At 42.3% G+C, this 24,311-nt stretch overlaps 2 protein-coding genes across 2 annotated transcripts; one reads left to right on the top strand and one right to left on the bottom strand.

Annotated features, from left to right (window-relative positions):
- Positions 1-325: 325 nt before the first annotated feature.
- On the bottom strand, positions 326-22,600 carry cd109 (CD109 molecule). Its single transcript, XM_042300639.1, has 33 exons — positions 22,498-22,600; positions 21,568-21,743; positions 21,332-21,360; positions 20,605-20,844; positions 20,331-20,456; positions 19,854-19,893; positions 18,240-18,321; positions 17,928-18,021; positions 17,641-17,779; positions 17,397-17,506; positions 16,736-17,014; positions 16,477-16,578; positions 16,168-16,230; positions 15,870-16,046; positions 15,515-15,667; positions 14,005-14,082; positions 13,810-13,879; positions 13,597-13,711; positions 13,198-13,315; positions 12,328-12,441; positions 10,822-11,040; positions 10,451-10,592; positions 9,550-9,726; positions 9,381-9,462; positions 9,062-9,290; positions 8,785-8,956; positions 6,761-6,951; positions 5,713-5,868; positions 5,511-5,576; positions 4,608-4,741; positions 4,250-4,406; positions 1,187-1,289; positions 326-1,082 (listed from the first exon to the last, which is right to left on the bottom strand). The coding sequence occupies exons 2-33, from the start codon at positions 21,734-21,736 to the stop codon at positions 889-891; spliced, it is 4,320 nt and encodes a 1,439-aa protein (XP_042156573.1). The 5' UTR covers positions 21,737-21,743; positions 22,498-22,600; the 3' UTR covers positions 326-888.
- On the top strand, positions 22,548-24,301 carry LOC112217477 (N-alpha-acetyltransferase 20). Its single transcript, XM_024377777.2, has 6 exons — positions 22,548-22,687; positions 23,058-23,082; positions 23,221-23,311; positions 23,428-23,563; positions 23,760-23,905; positions 23,976-24,301. The coding sequence occupies exons 1-6, from the start codon at positions 22,635-22,637 to the stop codon at positions 24,059-24,061; spliced, it is 537 nt and encodes a 178-aa protein (XP_024233545.1). The 5' UTR covers positions 22,548-22,634; the 3' UTR covers positions 24,062-24,301.
- Positions 24,302-24,311: the final 10 nt, after the last annotated feature.

The raw sequence follows: 24,311 nt of genomic DNA, 5'->3' as shown, positions 1-24,311 counted from the left end.
AGCTGTAGGATCTTAAATTGACCAGTTTGTCACCATGGGAAAATAATACTGCAGCAACAAGAAATGTGAATTATTATGTGGATTATAATGAATGTATATTTTTGTAGGGGTTGATAAATTTTTAGTTAGAGCAAATCAAGTCTGACATGTTTAAGTGGAAATTACAAACTTTAGAAGACTTTTTAAACCTTGAACATACTAAACATTTTCATTTCCTACTGTGCAGGACATTTCCTGCAACAACAGGATGATAAAATTAAGATCCTACACCTGTATTACTAAAGTGCTCTCAACTCCTCTCAGGTGAGTCAGTGTACTCTCAGAGAAGGGTGTCTTTCTCTTTATTCAACAGACTTTATATTACATTGTACACTTTCATACCCAACATATGAAGACATATCAGATTGTGACAGTCAGTCATTATATTAATTGTGAAATACTATATTGTACTTGTCATTAATGCCTTAAAAGTGATGAAGAATTAATTCAAATAAAGAAGAATTCAAATAGAAGAACAAGAAGAATTAAAATAAATGCATAATATGCCTGTAATTTTTATTTATCCGTTATGTTTACCAGGTAAGTCGACTGAGAACACATTCTCATTCACAGCAACGACCTGGGTAATGTTCTGCGCTCTGGTACCTCTATTTATATTTCACTTAAAAGTCCAATAAAAAATTCTAAACAGTATTTACAAACATTCCAGTGCATGACTTTGAGATGCCTAAGACAAAATATACTGCAGAACGAGATTTAATAAAACCTTGATTGAAAAAAATAATAAAAAATACCTCACACTTCCCCAACCTATTCAGTAAAATCACGGTTTCCACTTATTTATTATTAAACAACCTAAATGGTATAAAAAGTCTATACAGATCTCTTTTACAAGCTGCAGGCCAGGAGGACAAGGAGAGAACAGGCGAGAGTGGCCACACGGTGGCAATGGTGGGAGACAGATACACTGTTAGACACATAGGCCATCTGTCCTTTACACTGGCTGCAGTCTTCCCCACAGAATGAGCAGGCGTCCATGTCATGCCTCCAATAGGACTGGTATGTCCTCACCGTCTTCCTCCCTTGGTATGAGACAAGAAAGGAAACAATTACTTTACAGGCACAAGTCCACCAAGTAATCTCATGCCTCATTTTGAATGTGTGTCAAAACTTAAGTATTGTTTACTGGGCTCGTAGTAATCATAGATGAGAACCGTTGCATCCTGGACGTTGGCAACCTTGAAGTCCATGACTAGAGGGATTTTCACACACATCTCCTCTGTCGTCACCTGAGGAGGGAGACAACGTGAGAAATAAAACGAGAGTTGGTTTCCCTGCTGAACAGTGAACTTGGGGTCATATAACACAAGTTTTGACTTCTGACTAATGTTTCCAAGGCCTCCATATCTATAATGAGTACCTATGACAACAATTGTGTACTCAAGAGTTTCAAGATCTATCTTGATGAGGGATATGTTTCCTCCTCGCCATTGTCTGAACGAGAGTGCCAGAGGGTATATCCTATTGACGGTCTTGTTACATGAACCAGTAGACATGCCACACAGTACAGCAGTAGAAGACACACCTCACACCACACATAGACAAACAGTACCACACGGAGGGGAAGAGGTGAGGATATATACAGGGCATTTGGAAAGTACTCAGACCACTTCCCCTTTTCCACATCTTGTTACGTTACAGCTTTATTCTAAAAATATATATTTATTTTTGTATTCCCCTCATCAATCTACACAGAGTACCTCATAATGACAAAGCAAAAAAACGGTTTTTAGAAATTCTTCCAAATGTATTAAAAATAAAAAAACAGAAATGCCTTATTTGTGTGTGTATTTAAGTATTCAGATCCTTTGCTATGAGACTCTAAATTGAGATCAGGTGCATCCTGTTTCCATTGATCATCCTTGAGATGTTTCTACAACTTGATTGGAGTCCACTTCAAATCAAATCAAATTTTATTTGTCACATACACATGGTTAGCAGATGTTAATGCGAGTGTAGCGAAATGCTTGTGCTTCTAGTTCCGACAATGCAGTAATAACCAACAAGTAATCTAACTAACAATTCCAAAACTACTGTCTTATACACAGTGTAAGGGGATAAAGAATATGTACATAAGGATATATGAATGAGTGATGGTACAGAGCAGCATAGGCAAGATACAGTAGATGGTATCGAGTACAGTATATACATATGAGATGAGTATGTAAACAAAGTTGCATAGTTAAAGTGGCTAGTGATACATGTACTACATAAGGATGCAGTCGATGATATAGAGTACAGTATATACGTATGCATATGAGATGAATAATGTAGGGTAAGTAACATTATATAAGGTAGCATTGTTTAAAGTGGCTAGTGATATATTTACAACATTTCCCATCAGTTCCCATTATTAAAGTGGCTGGAGTTGAGTCAGTGTCAGTGTGTAGGCAGCAGCCGCTCAATGTTAGTGGTGGCTGTTTAACAGTCGGATGGCCTTGAGATAGAAGCTGTTTTTCAGTCTCTCGGTCCCAGCTTTGATGCACCTGTACTGACCTCGCCTTCTGGATGATAGCGGGGTGAACAGGCAGTGGCTCGGGTGGTTGATGTCCTTGATGATCTTTATGGCCTTCCTGTAACATCGGGTGGTGTAGGTGTCCTGGAGGGCAGGTAGTTTGCCCCCGGTGATGCGTTGTGCAGACCTCACTACCCTCTGGAGAGCCTTACGGTTGTGGGCGGAGCAGTTGCCGTACCAGGCGGTGATACAGCCCGCCAGGATGCTCTCGATTGTGCATCTGTAGAAGTTTGTGAGTGCTTTTGGTGACAAGCCGAATTTCTTCAGCCTCCTGAGGTTGAAAAGGCGCTGTTGCGCCTTCTTCACGATGCTGTCTGTGTGAGTGGACCAATTCAGTTTGTCTGTGATGTGTATGCTGAGGAACTTAAAACTTGCTACCCACTCCACTACTGTTCCATCGATGTGGATAGGGGGGTGTTCCCTCTGCTGTGGTAAATTCAATTGATTGGATATGATTTGGAAAGGCACACACCTGTCTATATAACGTCCCACAGTTGACAGTGCATGTCAGAGCAAAAACCATGCCAAGAGGTCAAAGAGCTCCGAGACAGGATTGTAGAGCTCCGAGACAGGATTGTGTCGAGGCACAGATCTTGGGAAGGGTACCAAAAGATTTCTGCAACATTGAAGGTCCCCAAGAACACAGTGGCCTCCATCAATATTAAATGGAAGAAGTTTGGAACCACCAAGACTCTTCCTAGAGTTGACGGCCCAGCCAAACTGAGCAATTGGGGGAGGTGACCAAAAACCTAATGGTCACTCTGACAGAGCTCCAGAGTTCCTCTGTGGAGATGGGAGAACCTTCCAGAAGGACAACCATCTCTGCAGCACTCCACCAATCAGGCCTTAATGTGGACAGACGGATGCCACTCCTCAGTAAAAGGCACATGACAGCCCGATTGGAGTTTGCTAAAAGGCACCTAAAGGACTCTCAAACCATGAGAAAAAAGATTCTCTGGTCTGATGAAACCAAGATTGAACTCTTTAGCCTGAATGCCAAGCATCACATTGGGAGGAAACCTGGCACCATCCCTACGGTGAAGCGTGGTGGTGGCAGCATCATGCTGTGGGGATGTTTTTCAATGGCAGGGATTGGGAGACTAGTCATGATCGATGGAAAGATGAACGGAGCAATGTACAGAGAGATTTTTGATGAAAACCTGCTCCAGAGCACTCAGGACCTCACAAATGGGGTGAAGGTTCACCTTCCAACAGTACAATGACCCTAAGTACACAGCCAAGGCAACGCAAGAGGGACTTTGGGACAAGTCTCTGAATGTCCTTGAGTAGCCCAGCCAGAGCCCGGACCTCAATCCGATCGAACATCTCTGGAGAGACCTGAAAATAGCTGTGCGGCGAGCTTGTAGCATCATACCAAAGAAGACAAGGCTGTAATCACTGCCAAAGGTGCTTGAACAAAGTACTGAGTAAGGGTCAGAATACTTATGTAAACGTGATATTTATTTTGATTTATTTAGCAAAAATGTTTAAAAAAAAGAGCTTTTACTTTGTCACTATGGGGTATTGGGTGTATGAGGGAGGAAAAAACAATTTAATACATTTTAGAATAAGGCGGTAGGTAACGTAACAAAATGTGGAAAAAGTAAAGGGGTCTGAATACTTTCCGAATCAACTATATATATATATATATTTATATACAATAGTAACACTTACAGAGTCCAGGTAGAGGATGACTTTCCCCGGAGGCGTTTCCACTCTCCGAACCAGATCGTTGGTCTCGATGCCATCCTGAGCCAAGATGAAGCCACTGAGAAGGCCCACGTCTAGAATGGCCATGCCAGTCTGGTTAATGCCTTGGCCCTCCAACAGACTGGCAGAGAAAAATACATAAATAGCTGTCTCAAACGTGGCAGGTATTAAACCTCTAGTAGCATACTGGCACGCCAGACCATGTGGTCCTTTCCAATATCTGTCTTATTTAACAGCAGGCGATTGAAAAACAGAGTTGTCTCTCTTGTTTTTCATTTTTAAGCTGTAAATGTGTGTTACCAAGCCAGACCCTAACACTTACCTTGTGCAAATGTAAAGATGGATGTAGTACATGGTAGTGTCAAACAACTCTATGTGCAAATCAAAAGCCTCCTGTGTAGTGTCTCTCCATTTCCGTGACAACCCTCTGCTCTCTAAATTGTAAAACACATTCATCTAGAGCGAGAGAGAGAGAGAAAGAAAGAGAGAGAGAGAGAGAAAGAGAGAGAGAGAGAAAGAGAGAGAGAAAGAGAGAGAGAGAGAAAGAGAGAGAGAGAAAGAGAGAGAGAGAGAGAGAGAGAGAAACAAATCATTTGAGAGATATAAATAAAGGACAGGAAAAGGAAAACAATTCACAGGCAAGTTTCATTTCCATTGTTTAACTGACAGACAGATTGTTTTCTTCAAAATGACTACGGGCTGATTTATTGCAGCCTGTTCACAGGGATGAAAACAGGTCAAGAAGACTGAGACTACAGGCCACTTTCCAGCAGGAGGCTCCACCATAAACTCCCTGGGACACAATCAGACAGTGTCAGCATGAGATAGTTGTACTCAATAACACGGCAAAGTGGACATTTTCACTATATATTTTGGTTATTTCTTATCATTTTGATATGAGTTTAGTCATTGGTATGATGCAGGAGGCTGTGTAATCATTCACAGCAGTTGAGCGTTTTGTTTTCATGTGTTGTACCTTGATAATTACAATGTTCTAGGCACTGGCAACCTCTATGTCATGGGGTTCATGTGAATACTACAATAGCCCAGCAAGGGTGGCTTAGCTTTTGTCTGTAATGTCATGTAATCTCTTACTGACGCAACATTGCTCGGCATGGTGGGGTTACTATTATGATCATAAAACCAGGGTGACAGGTTTTCATTATTGAGATTGATGGAAATTGCTGGCAGACGTGACATCAAGTACATTTAGGATTATCGGTACCTGAAACAGAGCGAATCCTTGGCCCTTGGCAGAAACCTTTAAGCGTACCTCTCTGCCTGTCTCGATCTGAAATGTAAATCACAGCAATCAGTTGCAACATCATCACTAGGGTGTCACCAACCTGGAGAATCATGCGCTGCTTTGTTCTTTATCGGTAGACAGTTTTTAGATATTTATTTGAATGGGGATATTTTCATTTTACCTCTTGGCTTTGGTATAGCAAATAGTTGGTGTAGTTGATGTGGAAGCTGGCCACTGTGGTTGAGGGTGCTGTGTTGACTGTAATGTGGAGATTGATGAGTTGAGACCCACTGTAGGCTGCATACTCAGACAAGGCCTGCAGGGCTATCACTGTATCCTGAGGAGAGAAAGGGACAATAAAGCAGCTAGACTCCGGTTGAGTCCCAAATGGTACACTATTCCCTATATAGGGAATAGTCCAGGGCCCTAGAGCCCTGGTCAAAAATAGTGCATTATGAAGGGGAATAGGGTACCATTTTGGACAGCCTTAGACTGTCCAAATGTGGAGGCAAGAAGAGGCCATTTTCGGAAAAACCCTTTCAATAAATGAATGCCAATTCCCACAGAATGAAACCAATATCTGTTTTTTGCTTTGGATGTTGTTTGAGTGTCTGAGCACGAACTGGGCTGCTTACAATAACTTTTCTTTTAGCTCAGCCAGCCAAAGACAGTCTCCCTAACGATTTGACACAGACAGAGCAGCTGTTCCCTCTTCCCTATTGGTTATTATTATCCTCTCTCCAGCTCTACGGGTAGCTGCATGCCAGCTCAATACAGCCTGTTGATCCTTACTCCTATCGTCACTGTGTATCTCTTGTAAGCCCTTGGGCCCCTAATATCTTGTTATACCCTAACTCTGTCTGTGGTGGGACTTTGGGTAAAGTGGTCCATTTTTATTACAACGTGCCTCACAGTACTTGAGGGACTTCATTTCAATCCCTGTGACTGACACAGAACAGGCTCCATAGACACTAAACTAGAGGATTGTTCTTTTGGGTTTTGTGAATGTTCCTTTTGGTTATATTCAGTGAAACTGGAATGCAGTATGTTCTGAGCCAACTTAACTGATCTGGAATCAGAGATTGACTCTTTAAATGCTTCTATTCTGAATAAGTCGAACAGATCTGAGTTTCGTCACTGACCCACAGTGACCCTTGAAATGCATATGTTCTGAACCAGCCTTGCTGATATGGGATCAGAGACGGACCCTTCCTTCCTTCCTTCCTTACCTGTGTGGAGCTGTATCCTCCCAAGTAGTTCCTCTGCTGGCTGAGCCACTTCATGAGGCTGAAGCCCTCCTCCAGCCTGGATAGCTTGTGGAGGGAGAGCAGCAGGTAGGCAGCCATTTCGATGTCTGCGGAGCGCGGCTGCCATGACTCAGAAAGCCCTATGCCTGATGAACTCCAGGATGGAACACTGTCTGCAAACAGAGGAAGTAATGGTTGGAAACACAAATGAACTACATCAACATTTAGAAGACAAGGCTTGCGCTGTACAGTTGAAGTTGGAAGTTTACAGACACTTAGGTTGGAGTCATTAAAACTCATTTTTCAACCACTCCACAAATTTCTTGTTAAGAAACTATAGTTTTGGCAAGTCGGTTAGGACATCTACTTTGTGCATGACAAGTAATTTTTCCAACAATTGTTTACAGACAGATTATTTCACTTATAATTCACTGTATCACAATTCTAGTGGGTCAGAAGATTACATGCATAAAGTTGACTGTGCCTTTAAACAGCTTGGAAAATTCCAGAAAATGACATCATGGCTTTAGAAGCTTCTGATAGGCTAATTGACATCATTTGAGTCAATTGGAGGTGTACCTGTAGATGTATTTCAAGGCCTACCTTCAAACTAAGTGTCTCTTTGCTTGACATCATGAGAAAATCAAAATAAATCAGCCAAGACCTCATCCTTGGGAGCAATTTCCAAACGCCTGAAGTTACCACGTTCATCTGTACAAACAATAGTACACAAGTATAAACCCCATGGGACCACGCAGCCATCATACCGCTCAGGAAGGAGACGCGTTCTGCCTTCTAGAGATGAACGTACTTTGGTGAGAAAAGTGCAAATCAATCCCAGAACAACAGCAAAGGACCTTGTGAAGATGCTGGAGGAAACAGGTACAAAAGTATCTATATCCACAGTAAAACAAGTCCTATATTGGCATAACCTGAAACGCTGCTCAGCAAGGAAGAAGCCACTGCTCCAAAACCGCAATAAAAAAGCCAGACAACGGTTTGGAACTGCACATGGGGACAAAGATCGTACTTTTTGGAGAAATGTCCTCTGGTCTGATGAGACAAAAATAGAACTGTTTGGCCATAATGACCATCGTTATGTTTGGAGGCAAAAGGGGGAGGCTTGCAAGCCGAAGAACACCATACCAACCGTGAAGCACGGGGGTGGCAGCATCATGTTGTGGAGGTGCTTCGCTGCAGGAGTGACTGGTGCACTTCACAAAATAGATGGCATCATGAGGGAGGAAAATTATGTGGATATATTGAAACAACATTTCAAGACATCAGTCAAGAAGTTAAAGCTTGGTCGCAAATGGGTCTTCCAAATGGACAATGACCCCAAGCATACTTCCAAAGTTGTGGCAAAATGGCTTAAGGACAACAAAGTCAAGCTATTGGAGTGGCCATCACAAAGCCCTGACATCAATTCTACACAAAATTTGTGGACAGACCTGAAAAAGCGTGTGCGAGCAAGGAAGCCTACAAACCTGACTCAGTTACATCAGCTCTGCAAGGAGGAATGGGCCAAAGTTCACCCAACTTCTTGTTGGATGCTTGTGGGAGGCTATCCAAAATGTTTGACCCAAGTTAAACAATTTAAAGGCAATGCTACCAAATACTTATTGAGTGTATATAAACTTCTGACCCACTGGGAATGGAAATAAAACCTGAAGTAAATCATTCTCTCTACTATTATTCTGACATTTCACATTCTTAAAATAAAGTGGTGATCCTAACTGACCAAAGACAGGGTATTTTTACTTTGATTAAATGTCAGGAATGGTCAAAAACTGAGTTTAAATGTATTTGGCTAAGGTGTATGTAAACTTCCTGACTTCAACTGTATATAGAATAACATACTATTAAACATGCAGAAATCAAGAAAGTTTAATCAAGAAATAACAATTGTGTGTTTTCTAAATTCCTCTTGAAATGTTTTTAGATGTAACCAGCACCTTAGTAAAGAGGTGTCTCATCCATCCCCATCCAACTCCCCGAGTGTTTACCCTTCATCTCTGCTCGTCCCATCAACTGTGCCAGCGCTCGTTCTGCACTCTCGCTGTTGGCCAGGGTCAGAGCGTAGGTGGTCAGACACAGGCTGTAGTTACTGGAGATGCCTAGAGCAAGCCTGGTCTCCAGAAACACCAGGGCCCCGGAAACTTGGCTCGCATACATGTTCTGAATAATAGAAACAGAGAAAACGTCAACCACAGAGATTTAACAGGCTCAGATTTAACAAACCAAATAGTGTAGCACAGAATCTAATGGTAGCATGACTCCCACCTTGTAGATGTCATCCTCCAGTAGAGCCATGAGAACGTAGGCTGTGAGAGATACAGGGCCATCCAGGCCTCCCTGGAGCTCAGTGTGAATGACCCGTCCGGGCTCCAAGAAGGCCCCATCATTCCCCTGCTGGGCCCCCAACCAGGCAGCAGTACTGACCAGCACTCTGCCATCAATGGAGATGAAGGGCCTCGCCTGCAGGAAGCACTTCAGTACGAACGCAGAGAGCCTTCAGAGAGAAAACATGGATACAGGGTTGGTTACTTGGTTACTTGGTTACTTACAGACAGACAGACAACCACAAGCCAAGTTTTCTCACCATGTGCTTCCAGAGTAGTCACTATCCCCAAAAGCACTGAAGGAACCGTCATCTCTCTGATAGGACAGTTCACGTTCATAACCTACATGGATAAGGGACAAAAAGGTTTAACTATTCATCTTCATCATACAAATTTCCGCACAGTGGCATGAGTTGGTATTATTAGCACCTTTCATCATGTAAGACGTGGCTTTAATCAAGGTATCGTGGTCAGCTTGTCCAGACGCGGTCAGATACTGGATGACATATATGTTGGGAGCAAAGTGGATCATGTTCTGCTCCCCGCAACCAGAAGGCATCTGGATGAGGGACTCCAGGCCCGTGATGGACGGTCCAAGGATGTCACCTTCTCCACCAAGAAGGAAAATGAAGAAAAGACGACAGAAACCAGAGAGAAATCATGAGAAATGACATCTTGGTCTAACTCTCACAATTCATCCCCAGACTGAGACAGCTCATCCCAAAGAATTAGGAATTAGAACACTAATAATTGAATAAGATCTCTATGGCCTGTCAACATCCAAAGGAGCCCACGTGGTGACAGCTTAACAAGTTTTTAAAAAAGGGCTTTCTTTTAATATGGTGACAAACAATTAGTCAAACAAGTAACAACCAGACTTGCTCTTCCCTGACATATTTACAAGATCTGCCACTTAAAACAGCAAGCATGTTTACCGGACAACAAACACAAGCATCCAAAGTAGCCTGCTAGATTGACAGGTTGACTAGAGTGACAGATACAGGACTCTTTTAGGATTCCATTCTCCGAAGGGTAAGAAAACACTCGCACAGCTGCTGACCATAAAAAGAGAGCGAAACGTTGCCAAACATGTCCTTATTTTCCACAGAAATCTAATGATTCAACGTGTTCAAGGCTTTTGTCTTCGCTTGACATTCTTTCTCGGGTGTTTTCAAAGAGTGTTCACTCCGACATTTTAAAGGGGTAACGTGGCGATAAAAAGGTCTCATGTATTGTGACCGTGCTCGTTATAAGACCATCGAAAATGAGTTTTTGGTCACTAGCTTGTGACTTGGAGTGGAAGAGGCCAAAGCTGGATGTGTTTACGTACCGACTGCAGTCACTTGTGCTCGCTGACTGCCCTCCACAACATCTGCAGGGAAGGTAAACGCCACTTCCCTGGAAAGCCTTTTCTCTGACCCCACCAGCTCCAGAAACATGGTCTTCGAAAAAGACTGCTCAAGTCCTTCAGGCTACCAAAACAACATGGCCGAAAAAGGATTACGCACAAAGGAACAATAATATGCAATACAACCTGGGTGAGACTGAAAAGTCCTTTGAAGAAGTTTAACAAGAACGAGATTTGTGTGTTTGAGCTGAAATAACGAACACATTCATTTGATACTCCAATTAGGAGAAAAAATGAATTGCTTTCGCTGACTTGTACGTTCATCAAATTAAAGTGAAACTTGTGACTTGTACCTTGACCAGAACCATCCGGCGGACGGCGTCAGAGGCCACAGACGATTTGGCTTCGACTGAGATTGGGATCTCCCCCAGGGCCAGTAGCCTGATGGGAAACAGGACAGAGGTCCCATTCTGACTCCCCACAGACACAGTACGTGTACTGGCCATAGAGAGCTCCTCATTGTCCGGGAAGACAAACTCGAACGAGTCACTCTGGGAAACAATCACCATCACCTGGAAGTGGAGAATAAGAGCAAAACAAAGAGAGAAAGGGAAGAAAGGGAAGTGGCCCAGATCACATTACACGCTTCTCAAAAGACATGGAATGTATTTAGAGGTAAAACACACTGTTCTTTACCCCCAGATGTTTGTCCCGTAACAATATTACAGATTAGAACTATGATAAATGAATTGTCTTGGGTCCTGCTCCACATAGAGGGGAGTGATATTCCTGGGATAGGTCCCTGTTGGATTAATAGGTACAATGCTTTCTTACCTCTAGCATATAAACATCCAAACTGGTTCATTCTTGTTCTGGCTGCAACTCCATTATAGGATTCTATTTGTAATTGTAAACTGGGTGGTTCGAGCCCTGAATGTTGATTGGCTGAAAGCCGTGGTATAGCAGACCTTATACAACGGGTATGATAAAAACCTTTATTTTTACTGCTCTAATTACATTGGTAACCAGTTTTAACAGCTATATGGCACCTTGGGTGTTTGTGGTATATTTCCAATAAACCATAGCTAAGGGCTGTAGCCAGGCACTCCGTGTTGCGTCGTGCTTAAGAACAGCCCTTAGCCGTGGTATATTGGCCATATAACCACACCCCCTCGGGCCTTACTGCTTAAATATGTTACGATAAATGTGTCAAAAAAAGGAAATAAATACTGTTAGATGTACTATAGTCAGTGGTGGAAAAAGTACCTAATTATCATACTTGAGTAAAAGTAAAGATACCTTAAAAGAAAATGACTCAAGTAAAAGTGAAAGTCACCCAGTAAAATACTACTTGAGTAAAAGTCTAAAAGTATTTGCTTTGAAATGTACTTAAGTATCAAAAGTAAAAGTCTAAATCATTAAATATTTCTTAAACCAGACAACTTTTTAATTTCCGGATAGCCAGGGGCACAGTTCAACACTCAGACATAATTTACACACGAAGCATTTGTGTTTAGTGAGTCTGACAGATCAGAGACAGCAGGGATGACCAGGGATGTTCTCTTGATAAGTGCGAATTAGACCTTCAAAATGTTACGAATACTTTTGGGTGTCAGGGAAAATGTAAGGAATAAAAAGTACATTATTTTCTTTAGGAATGCAGTGGAGTAGAAGTAAAAGTTGTCAAAAATATAAATAGTATAGTAAGGCACAGATACCCCAAAAAACAACTTAAAGTAGTTCTTTGAAGTATTTGTACTTAAGTATACACCACTGACTGCAGTGAGAGATTCTCAATATCAAAGTGGCTATGCCAGAGACATCTGAGAGGCACATTGATGCCAGACAGTGCAGCTCACCTTGAGATCCTGTTCGAGGTAGTTGAAGAGAGTGACCTCCACGACCAGCAGCTCTCCTCGGATGATGAAAGCAGGTAGATTCAAGGACAGAAAGAAGTCCTGGAACACTGTGAGCTGAAAACACAAGAGGGAGGGAGGGAGAGGAGAGGAGAGGAGAGGAGAGGAGAGGAGAGGAGAGGAGAGGAGAGGAGAGGAGAGGAGAGGAGAGGAGAGGAGAGGAGAGGAGAGGAGAGGAGAGGAGAGGAGAGAGAGGAGAGGAGAGGAGAGGAGAGGAGAGGAGAGGAGAGGAGAGGAGAATATTGCAGATGAAAGTAGAGAAGGGTAGAGTAGAGTATTGTAGATTTAAGTAGAGTAGAGAAGGGTATAGTAGAGTAACGTAGATGAAAGTAGAGTAGAGTAGAGTACAGTACAGTATCGTAGATGAAAGTAGAGTAGAAAAGGGTAGAGTAGAGTAAAGTAGAGTAGATGAAGGTAGAGTAAAGTAGAGTATTGTAGATTAAAGTAGAGTAGAGAAGGGTATATAGAAGAGTAGAGTGGATGAAAGTAGAGTAGAGTATCGTAGATGAAAGTTGAGTAGAGTAGTGTAGAGTAGAGTACCGGAGATGAAAGTAGAGGAGTGTAGTGTAGAGTAGAGTATTGTATAAGAAAGTAGAGTAGTGTAGAGTATCGTACATGAAAGTAGAGTAAAGTAGAGTAGAGTAAAGTAGAGTAAGTCTATCTGGGAATGAACAATGACTTGTACGGCGCCAACAATGCAGATCAGGGCGTGTGTGAGGATATAGTACAGGAAAAGTTGGTAAGTAAAATATTGCATCGGAGCTATTAGAGTGTACAGCTTTTCCTTTTCTTCTAAAGGGTGTAGTACAGTACCTTTGCAGGGGTCTCAATGATGCCTATGCCCAGATCAGCAGACATGACAAAGGCAGTGGCTACCCAGGTAGTAATGCTGTCTGGTAAAGTCAGAGGAAACTCAACTGTGGTAGAATCCCTGTGACCAAGATAATGAAATTCATGTTGTCAGTAAAAGTAGGATTAATGCACATTTAATTAAAGTGTGTGTGTCTGTGTGTGTGTGTGTGTGTGTGTGTTGTCTGTCTGTGTGTGTCTGCGTCTGTCTGTGTGTGTGTCGTTGTGTGTGTGTGTGTGTGTGTGTGTGTGTGTGTGTGTGTGTGTGTGTGTGTGTCTGTCTGTGTGTGTGTCGTTGTGTGTGTGTGTGTGTGTGTGTGTGTGTGTGCCAGCGTATTATGGACCATGGTTCCTGTCCATCACCCTGTGTTGGTGTCCAGCCACAGCCAGGTCTCAGGGAAGTCCCTGCGTTCCCGAGGCTCCTGCTCCTCCTGTTCCATATCATCCCCCTCATCTCCAAACAATTGGATTCCCTCCCCTGCTGGGAACACGGGGGTCAATACAGCCAAGACAAATACTGCACATAGGCGTACTGGAATCACAATGTGCTTTGTGGGTCATTATATCTGAGCTTACGAAATTGAGGTCTCAATTGCTCCCCCATCTTCTCCAACTTGGCATCTGTCAAAACCATGATGCCAGATGTCTGGGGATGTAGCAAACAATCACAAAGAGCATAAGAAACATGCACATTTTCCTAGGAATGTGATATACAATATGTGTGATGGTGTTATGGCATCTGATATGCCTGTCAAGGTCACAGCTAGCCACCGTAAAGATGGAGTAGGGATCTCCCATTCTCATGTCGCCTGTCGTCTTTCTGCCGTACTCTGCCATCTCCTCCAGCACCTGAGAAATAACACCATCATTCACTAAAGCCTCCTACTGTTACAACCTACACAGCACAACAAAACAGCCAAAGACAAAAAGATTATGCATTGTTAAAACCTGTTTGGTCAGGTTCAAAACAGACAGTTCATAGTGACTTCGTTTACACTTGACCGATACTTGGGTGGGGGCAATAGAAAGTGATTCATAGGTGTACTTGCACAGGATATTATATCATGTAAAATGGCCTACCTGGTTTAAATAAAGATGAAATAAATCAAATAAAAAAACATGTGTGGTGCACATTAAAGTCAGACGATGAAAAGCTGTAGGGAATCACAAAACAACGAAAAGCTCCCCACCCCCCCTTTAGTATGCCCGCGGATCAATTTCCAAATATTACCTGATCCATGAACTGTTGACAGGGGGATGAGGGAGGACAGGAAAGGAAAGGAGGAGAGGATAGAAGAGGTTTGAAACAACAATAAAATAAAATAAATATGGGTCTCAACTTACTGTTGAGAGTTAGAATAGTAGAATACACCAGGTGCAATTTAGAAATGTGGTTGTGCATCAGTAGCTTCTCTCATGTTACTGACAGTCACTCAATTAACCATGTCAGCTAACAAACTTTTGATTGGTGTGTTAGTCTATCCAGCTATCTAAACTTGTATTAAAGTTGGCCAAATACCAACCGTGCATGTGCCTGGGGAAGCTGACCTCCAGTGGGCCCCCATTGATTTTGTTTGTCCTTCTCACTCAGATGTAATATTAACATGGCATAAGTCATGGCAAAGTGTGTAGAGTTGCAAGATATTAGCTTAAAAACTGCAAAAATGTCTGTACCCCATGGCAAAATGAGTAGAATTGCATTAAATGTGTTATACAGTTGCAAAATGTGTAGATTTGCAGTAAACTGACTTTAAAACTGCAACATTTTCTCTCTGCCCCGTGGCAAAATGTGTAGGATTGCAGGGAATTTGCAAGAAAAATGTATCTCCATCTTCAAGGCGGCAGGTAGCCTAGTGGTTAGAGCGTTGGGCCAGTAACTGAAAGGTCGCTAGATCGAATCCCCGAGCTGACAAGGTAAAAATCCACTGTTCCTAGGCCGTCATTGTAAATAATAATTTGTTCTTAACTGATTTGCCAAGTTAAATAAAAAGATGGGGGCCAGTAAAATGTTTTGACTAGATGTGTGGGTAAATTCAGATTTTTTTGTGACCCCCACCCCCAACAAAGTTGCCCATCCCTGTGTCATCACTGGTACTATCTAGTCCAAGGTCACAGAATGGATCGCACTCTTTTGTGAAACAAACAATGTCTTTCAAAACAAGAAGTACATACAATATCTGCTTACATGCATTTTCCTTATATTACTGAAATTCTGTGGCAGTCATGTTCACGCATGTTTTTAGGCAGTTCTTTTTCCTTTTACAACATTGGTCTTCCTCACCATGTCCTTGGTGATGTCATTGTGTGAGTGGGGCCAGCGTGTTGCCTTATCCACCACCAGGATCCCCACCAGTGAACCGGGCTCAGCAACAGACACCTTGAGAGACACCTCATCAGCAGGCCTGGCCCTGTCCTCACTCCAGCTCAGAGACACCTGCCAGAGAGAGGTCACACCACGATATACAGGGGCAGAATATCACAGTCAGGATCATGAATGACTACACTGCCAGGTTAACTGCTACTTATTCCAACGATTCAGTTGAGAGATTTGATGAAGGGCAGCGGGGGTCTCAATCTGCACCATGAGCTGGCGCAGCACTACAAATGTTCAAAGTTAAACAGCGGGTGGCAACTACCTTGTTTTTTAGATCTTGGGCGATGGGAACATGCAGTGCATCATTGAAGATCTCGCCATCTGAAAGCACACAGTACACGACAATGCAGGCCAAGGGAGCCCAGGACTCCTGTGGAGTCAGGGTGAGGGAAGAAGAGCTGCCTCTTCCAGAAGACAGCACCTGTCCCCTGGACATCACCTGAAAACAGGGGAGACAAGAGAAGAATGCTGGACCTTTGGATACTAACTGATAAGATTAACATGAAGATCAATCTTTTAAGGTATCATTATATGACAGGTAAACTGCTTGAGGTACTTACCAGGTAGTGAAACTCTTTCAATGGGAAATTGCTCTGAAGTGTCAACAGGAGCGGGACATCAACCTTCAGAAAATCAAAGTTTGGTTTATCACTTAGAGTAAATATACCACGAGGATCTCGCCATGTTGTTAGCATTTATGAAATGGTCCATTTTTAGCACAAGGTGCTCAAGCCTAAAGCATCTCACACATCTATGACATCTAGGGCCTCAGTCTCAGCATGACTTCCTTCATTCTCCTAGGAGGGACAAAGTCATTTGGTAACATGTATTTAATCACTGGATGTCTTAACCATCCCTGTGAGATTTACCTGTGGAGTTGAACGGGACTTCTGGATCTGCAGGTACGATTTACTGGGGGACTTGTAGCTGCTATAGACCTGTAGCATCTTATAGCCGTCCTTGAATGAAGCCTAAAAAATATGAAATATTATCACAAATGATCATATCTTTATTTTGACCACGTACTGCGGTACCTAACCCAGGTACAGTTCAATACAAAGAGAGATACTGTACATTGTTCAAAGTTGGCAGTGATTTTGAAACAGTAATTTTGAAATTGCCACTTACATCTACAGTGAGTGTTGCCACCTTATCTGAGAGCTGTATGTGAATGGGGATGACCCCATCTGCAGGTACAGGTAAAACCATTGTCTGGACTGGTATCTCATCTGGCATTGGAGGGAGGCCAGGACCAGTAGAGTTCAGCAGCACACGAGGCATCATTAACCCCAAGTCGTCCAACTCCCAGCTCCATGGACTGTGCCTTTGCTGTGTTATGGAGATTGTAACAGTCTTCCCCTGATCCTCTCGAGTCAGGGGCCACTTGTTGTATGTGGATATTTTCAGCTGCAAGAACAAGGGGTTTGTAACTAAACGTGTTCCAGGACATGACATCCATACTCCAAAGATCATAATGACTTCTAATGTTTTCTGTGATGAGAATTGGAGTCGTACAGCATTCTGTACGTCCTGGGTATGGCACAAATACTTATAGTAGTATGTTTGTTTCCATGGCATTGATATGAGGTAGTCTGAAACCATGATATGCCCTACTCATGCATCACTGATCACGCCGCATGAAAACAGGTGCAATAATACAAAACGTGAAAAAGCTACTTAACCTACTTTTGTCAGAGCTGCGCCGATATGTTTGGTCATGGAAAGATGAACATTTATTTCCACACCCACGCAACTGAACAATACTCTATAGACTTGTAATTTTGCTTACCTCAGCGGTAAAGTTCAAAGAGGGCTTTATATAGCTGGGGTATCCACGGAAGGCAAGGTCATATCTACATTTAACCACACCCACCTCCATAGTGCTGTGATAGGTCAGTCCTTAAAAATCAACAAACAACAGATTCTATAGATCAGTAATAGTCGACTCTGAATGAGAGCGTTATTCTTCATTCTCACTAAGAAATGAGTGTACAGAATCTAACTTATATGGTTTGAAATAACTGTATGATTACCTGTCAGGGACTCTGTGACATAAACTATGATGGTAAGAAACTCATCGTTCTCATAATCCTCATACATGTTGTCTGCAAATCGTTTATACATGACCTGGTAGTCAGGCACATCAAAAGAGAACTCCGTCGAGCCGTAAATCTGTATAAAAATAACAAACAATGAATCATCTTTTAGAGATCTCCACTTTAGGTTTCATGAATGTCATTCAAATGCCAACAGGATCCCTTATGTGATTCATAAGACTAAAACTACAAATTACATTTGGGAGGGGGGGGGGCAAACTTACCTCTTTATAATCATCAGAACTCACACCGATGTCATGAAAACGATGCAAGTAGGTTATGTTCATGTGACCTCGTACAGGCTTCCCATACATGTATCTGTGAGAGAGAGAGTAGATTTACAATCCCTCTTGCTGCAGTGGGACCTTCAAATGATCGGAACCAAATAGTTTTGATTGAATTTTCAGTGTTATACACCATTTCGCGCCCAGCCCATATGGGCTTATAAGACACTATTTCTTCAAGTATGTGTGCACAAAACACACATGATGAGCCTTGTTCAAACCATAAGGTAAAACGTTATCAAACTGATTTACTTAGCAGTGACCACGCCCCAGAGAGTATCATCATGATGAAGGACACTGGGAGCCTCTATCCACACCTCAAACCTGGGCAGCACTGAAACAAACACAAAGAACATTCATTGAAATCGATTACAATCACACACAAACCTCAGCAAAAGCTTTCCAAATGTTTATTTTTATTCAAGATACACTACATGACCAAAAGTATGTGGAAACCTGCTCGTCAAAAATCTCATTCCAAAATCATGGGCATTGGTCCCCCCTTTGCTGCTATAACAGCCTCCACTCTTCTGGGAAGGCTTTCCACTAGATGTTGGAACATTGCTGGGGGGACTTGCTTCCATTCAGCCATAAGATCATTAGTGAGGTCGGGTACTGATGTTGGGCATTTAGGCCTGGCTCGCAGTCGGTATTCCAAATCATCCCAAAGGTGTTTGATTGGGTTAAGGTCAGGGCTCTGGGCAGGCCAGTCAAGTTCTTCCACACCAATTTCAACAAACCATTTCCGTATGGACCTAGCTTTGTGCATGAGGGCATTTTCATGCTGAAACAGGAAAGGGCCTTCCCCAAACTCTTGTCACAAAGTTGGAAGTACAGAATCGTAGAGTGTCATTGTATGCTGTAGCATTAAGATTTCCCTTCACTGGAACTAGGGGGCCTAATCCGACCCATGAAAAACAGCCCCAGACCATTATTCCTCATCCACCAAACTTTACAGTTGGCACTATGCATTTGGGTAGGTAGCTTTCACCTGGCATCCGCCAAACCCAGAATCATCTGTCGGACTGCCAGATGGTGAAGCGTGATTCATCACTCCCGAGAACGCATTTCCACTGCTCCAGAGTCCAATGGTGCTGAGCTTTAGTCCACTCCAGCCAACGCTTGGCATTTGGCATGGTGATCTTAGGCTTGTGTGCGGTTGCTTGGCCATGGAAACCCCTTTCATGAAGCTCCCGATGAGTCTTGCAACTGAGGACAGGCGATTTTTACACGTTTAAGCGCTTCAGTACTCGGCGGTCCCGTTCTGTTAGCTTGTGTGGCCTACCACTTCACTGCAGCTGTTGTTCCTCCTAAACATTTCCACTTCACAATAACAGCACTTACAGTTGACTGGGGCAGCTCTAGCAGGGCAGAAACTTGATGAACTGACTTGTTGGAAAGGTGGCATCCTATGACAGTGCCAGGTTGAAAGTCACTGAGCTCTTCAGTAAGGCCATTCTAATGCCAATGCTTGTCTATTGAGATGGCATGGCTGTGGGCTCGAATCAGAAACAGGTGTGGCTGAATTAGCCAAATCCACTAATTTGAAGGGGTGACCACATACTTTTGTATATGTAGTGTATATTGAAGTACACAATAAGTAAATGCTATGTACCAATCTAAATGTACCTTATTGAATGTGTTTGGCTTATGTAAATGGAAAATGTATAGCTTATTAGCTCTAGTTGAATGTCTGAGAAAATAGTTCAACTTTAGTCATGTTCAAAATGAGAGAGCATCAGTGAGTATCCCCTGGTGAGTCATCTACCTTTGTTCTGAACAATATAGGGAGGAACCAGAATGTATGGAAAAGGTACTGGAGCCCTAAGTTTAACAATGATGTAACGTTGATGAAAGCGATCTTACCATAATGTTCCACGTTGAATTGGTTTTCACTCACAACTTCCTGCAAGACAGAGAGAAAATGTGAGAGGTGACCACATTTCAGCACAATGAACTATGTACTGCTTGTTTCTAGCCCTCCTACAGGAAGACTTTTAACATTTCTGGACAGTTTCGTTGTAGTTATCTACTCTCCCTTGATTAAAACAACATGAGTGGGGCTGTCGTTGTGTAATAGTTCGCAGAAGACACGTTTCAGTGAAGACACATTTTTTAAATAACACTCATTTATTATGAGTATTTAGTGTCAATTATTCCTGAAGATTTGCAGACAAAAAACACATTCAAGCCCCAAGGCCATCTGTTAACGAGATGAAATAACGCCAAGATGAAATATATAGCCTGCATCACCCTGAAAAGCCGTAATAAAGCTATAATAACCACTCAATGTTTTGAGCAGCAAAACGTTAGCATAGTCCTTCAGATTTTAAGAGGACTTACATTGACAGAAGTCACAATGGTCCACTTGCCAAGGGATGGATTCTTAGACAGCTGAAACTCTTTGGACAAAACACCCAGAACACTGTCCAATGACAACCACTGCCGGATCATGTTTGCCTTAGGATCCTGGCTCACAGCGTTCATAAAAGGAAATGAGAATGATCAACTGGCCATCATAGTTTCATATCTCAAGTTTCCATTCCATCCACCTGCTATCACTTCCACACTGAATGTTCATACAATAACCACTTGACATGGTAACAGTAACACACACCTTAATAATAATATCTATCTTGCCCTTATATGGCTTGCCATCTGGGTAAATGGACACTGCCCGGATCTTCACAACCTGCCCAGGCCTGTAGTTGGCCTTGTCTGTTTGAATAAACGTGGATGAGGTTTTGCGGTTAAAACGCAGGACCGTAGAGTTGGTGAACACCATATTGCCCATCCCGACATAGCCCTTGACCACCAACGTGTAGGGGTGCCAATAGCTCAGTTCACTGTCGGGGATCTGTAGAGGGGGGGGGAATAGCAGAATAGGTCAAAGGTCAAAGAGGGCCAGGAAGAAGAAGTATTCAAGTATTCTGACAGACACGAGTCAAGGCTAAGGTGTACTGTTATCTCAGACACAATGGTGGACGGTGATATTTCGAATGCGACTTACTTTGTCATGTTTGTGGTGGTTTATAATAACCCTTTTTTTTTTAATGCTAGGAACCTCAGAGTTGAATACCAACACTGAAGAGGGATTTTCTATGTGCCTGTGACCAACAATACTGTGATCAACAGCACATACTATAAAAATACTGTCTCTACTTTGAAAGGGGGAATTACAACTCAAGTAACCAAAATGGTAACAACATCACTGCCACTACAACATGTAATGTGTATCTTCATTCATACCATGTATAGATTGATAGTTTTGGCATCTAATTGCTACTTTTATTTCATGAATTGTTTTTATATTGTATAAGCATTTCAGAAAAAGACATTCTTACCGGTGAAAGAACCAGCAGCTCAGTCGAACCTGTATGAAGAAAATGGCATAAAGAAACAGGGATGTTTATCATCGACTGAGTCATAATCAATTGAGTTCAAGCACTGATAATCATACAACATCATTATAGCGAAATGTCAAGGTTGCTGCTTGGCGTGTGAAACAAAATTCAAGCAAACATTTAGCGTATAAACAGTTATAGAAATATTAAAAGTTGAGTTCAAAATAATGTCTTACCTCCTTGAATTGTGGTTGTTTCTGTGACAACAGTATTATTACCATTAACAATCTCAGTAACGACTTGGACTTCCACCGTCTTGGTGAGGATAGTGACTGATAGTGTGATGGGGACACCAGGCCCTAGGACCCTCGGAACAGAGATCAGGTATGAAGGGCTGGGGGCCATGCTGGGCCTGAAAGAAAAGAGGATAGAGAACTTTGAAAATAAGGGAGGCCATTTAAAAAAAATCCTCTATAACAACAAATATAGAGGATCTTCGATAACGAGCTTCGATAATGGAAAAAGTATAGGATTGCAAATACATTTGTCTAGAATACCTTTGAAGTACCATTTTTTCCCCATACCTTGGTGTGTTCTGGGCTCCACTGAAAACAACAAATAATCCAAGAAATCCCAACACTTGAAACCACTCCATTTGCATTAACACACCAAAGTGCACCACTGATCAATGGAACCAAGTCCTTTCAGTGACAGTCTTCACACATGTTCAAAAGTAACTCCACCTACTCTGTCCCCAGAGAATACATATTATGCTCTCCACCAACCATATCAAAGGAAAAAAAAACCCACATCACTTAAAACCTTTCTTTCCTAAAACATGTTCTTGTTCAATCAATATTTTTATGTTTGGAAATGTGTAGTTCAGTTACTGCAATTAGATGCATGTCTTTTTTTCCCTCATAGGCTACTTACCCAGGTATTCGTTTTTCATGGAGGAACAGCTAGCTACTGGTTTTTATATTGCCACCTAATGAATGCATTTTAATTGGATCGGACACAACTACAGTATCAAGCATAAGTCAGCCATCCATTTGCTTGTGAATTCACTATTGCAAAGTAATGGATTAATATCTCAACTTTCCCATACACAACTTGATTAGATAGGTCACACACATCATTGAAATATCTTTCCAACCGTTGCTCACCATGTTCTGCTCGTGTGTATTCTAGCCTGCTATTCCTCAGTCAAACGGAAGATGGCAGTAAATCAGTCAATGACACCTCCCTAACGATAGAGGGCATCGACGTTTTGGTCGACGCTAAAGTTGAATGGTCAGCGAAAATGACAACGTTACGAGCTTTTACGTGCGATGATTTGTTCAAGTTCAACAACATGTGAGTTCATTTCGATTTGTTTTTAATACTGTTGATAGGCTAACCTTCTACCTACACAATACCTATGTTTTAGTGGCTCATACCAATAGCATTTTGCTTGTTGGCTAGTTGCAAGTATAGCTAGCTAGCCAGAAGCTAATTCTTTGGCCATACAGAGAGATGCATAGACGCTATCTTAATAAACGAGTCAACTCTGTTGCTATAAGATACAGTATTTGGAATGTATGGACAATAGCTCACTAGCTGGCTCTCTCTTTCAAAGGTGGCTAGCTAGGCATAAATACAGTAAACTGAAGTCTGCTGCCCCTCGTCGTCAGGGTCATTGCATTGAATGCGTGAAACATCTCAAACTTTGTTTCTACCTTCACAGCAACCTGGATCCATTAACAGAGACTGTATCCTTTCACACGTACAAATTGAACCCCGGCATTGTAATAATATACCACCTGTCTATCTATGCATGGAAACCCCAGATAATGTAGGCTTTGTCTTGTTATATTAGAAGACAAGCAGTCCTTAACTTTCTTTTACAGTATGGAATCCCATTTTACCTACAGTACCTGGCCCACTGGCCTGAGTACTTCATTGTTGCAGAGGCCCCTGGTGGAGAATTGATGGGTTACAGTAAGTGCATGTCATATGTACCATCCTATATGATGATGATTGCTTTAAAGAAATTGCAATAGCATACACTGTGGATGGCCTCTATCAACATGACACTTCTGACTTTGTCCTTGCAGTCATGGGAAAGGCGGAGGGATCAGTGGCGCGAGAAGAGTGGCATGGGCACGTCACAGCTCTCTCAGTGGCCCCAGAATTCAGACGACTGGGACTGGCAGCCAAGCTTATGGAGATGCTGGAGGAGATCTCAGAAAGGTGGGTCTGACTTTTACTAAGATCAGTGTCATTTGGTACCAATATATATATATATAGTACTGAAACCGGGTGGGAATACAAATAATAAACCCTTGTTTTCTGTTTCAAACCGTTTTGCTGTAGTGCACCCTACTGAACATGACATCTAGCATACTTCTTGGCTTATTCTAATCTATGTCATGTCTCACTGTTTTAGGAAGGGCGGGTTCTTTGTTGACCTGTTTGTTCGAGTCTCCAATCAAGTGGCGGTGAACATGTACAAACAGCTAGGCTACAGCGTTTACAGAACCGTGATAGAGTACTATTCTGCTAGCAACGGAGAACCGGATGAAGACGCCTATGGTAAGATGAACCCCTTCAAATCAAACATTACTGTAGCTCAATTTTGTTGACATGTGCTCACTCTTTGTAGATATGAGGAAAGCCTTGTCGAGCGACACAGAGAAGAAATCCATCGTTCCTATACCACATCCTGTCAGACCAGAAGATATAGAGTAGACGGCAGAACACGGACACTTTTATATTTCTCTCGTCTGCATTGGTGAAGTGTGATTAGGACTAGTTTTGAGGGTGTGATGTGTGAAAGCTGACAGAATATCATTGTACATAATTTTGAACTATCCAATAACTGGTCCTTTGTGAAACTAAGATTTTTTTTGCCAATGAGTCAGTCACTGTTTGGAGCTATATGGAATTGAAAGGACTCATTCAAATTCAATAAATGATCTACTTACTTGACTCACCCAGG

This window comes from Oncorhynchus tshawytscha, linkage group LG18 (genome assembly GCF_018296145.1).
Source record: "Oncorhynchus tshawytscha isolate Ot180627B linkage group LG18, Otsh_v2.0, whole genome shotgun sequence".
NCBI classification, from domain to species: Eukaryota; Metazoa; Chordata; class Actinopteri; order Salmoniformes; family Salmonidae; genus Oncorhynchus; species Oncorhynchus tshawytscha.
The sequence above is the reverse complement of the archived record's forward strand: the minus strand, read 5'-3'. Positions and strand labels throughout refer to the sequence as shown.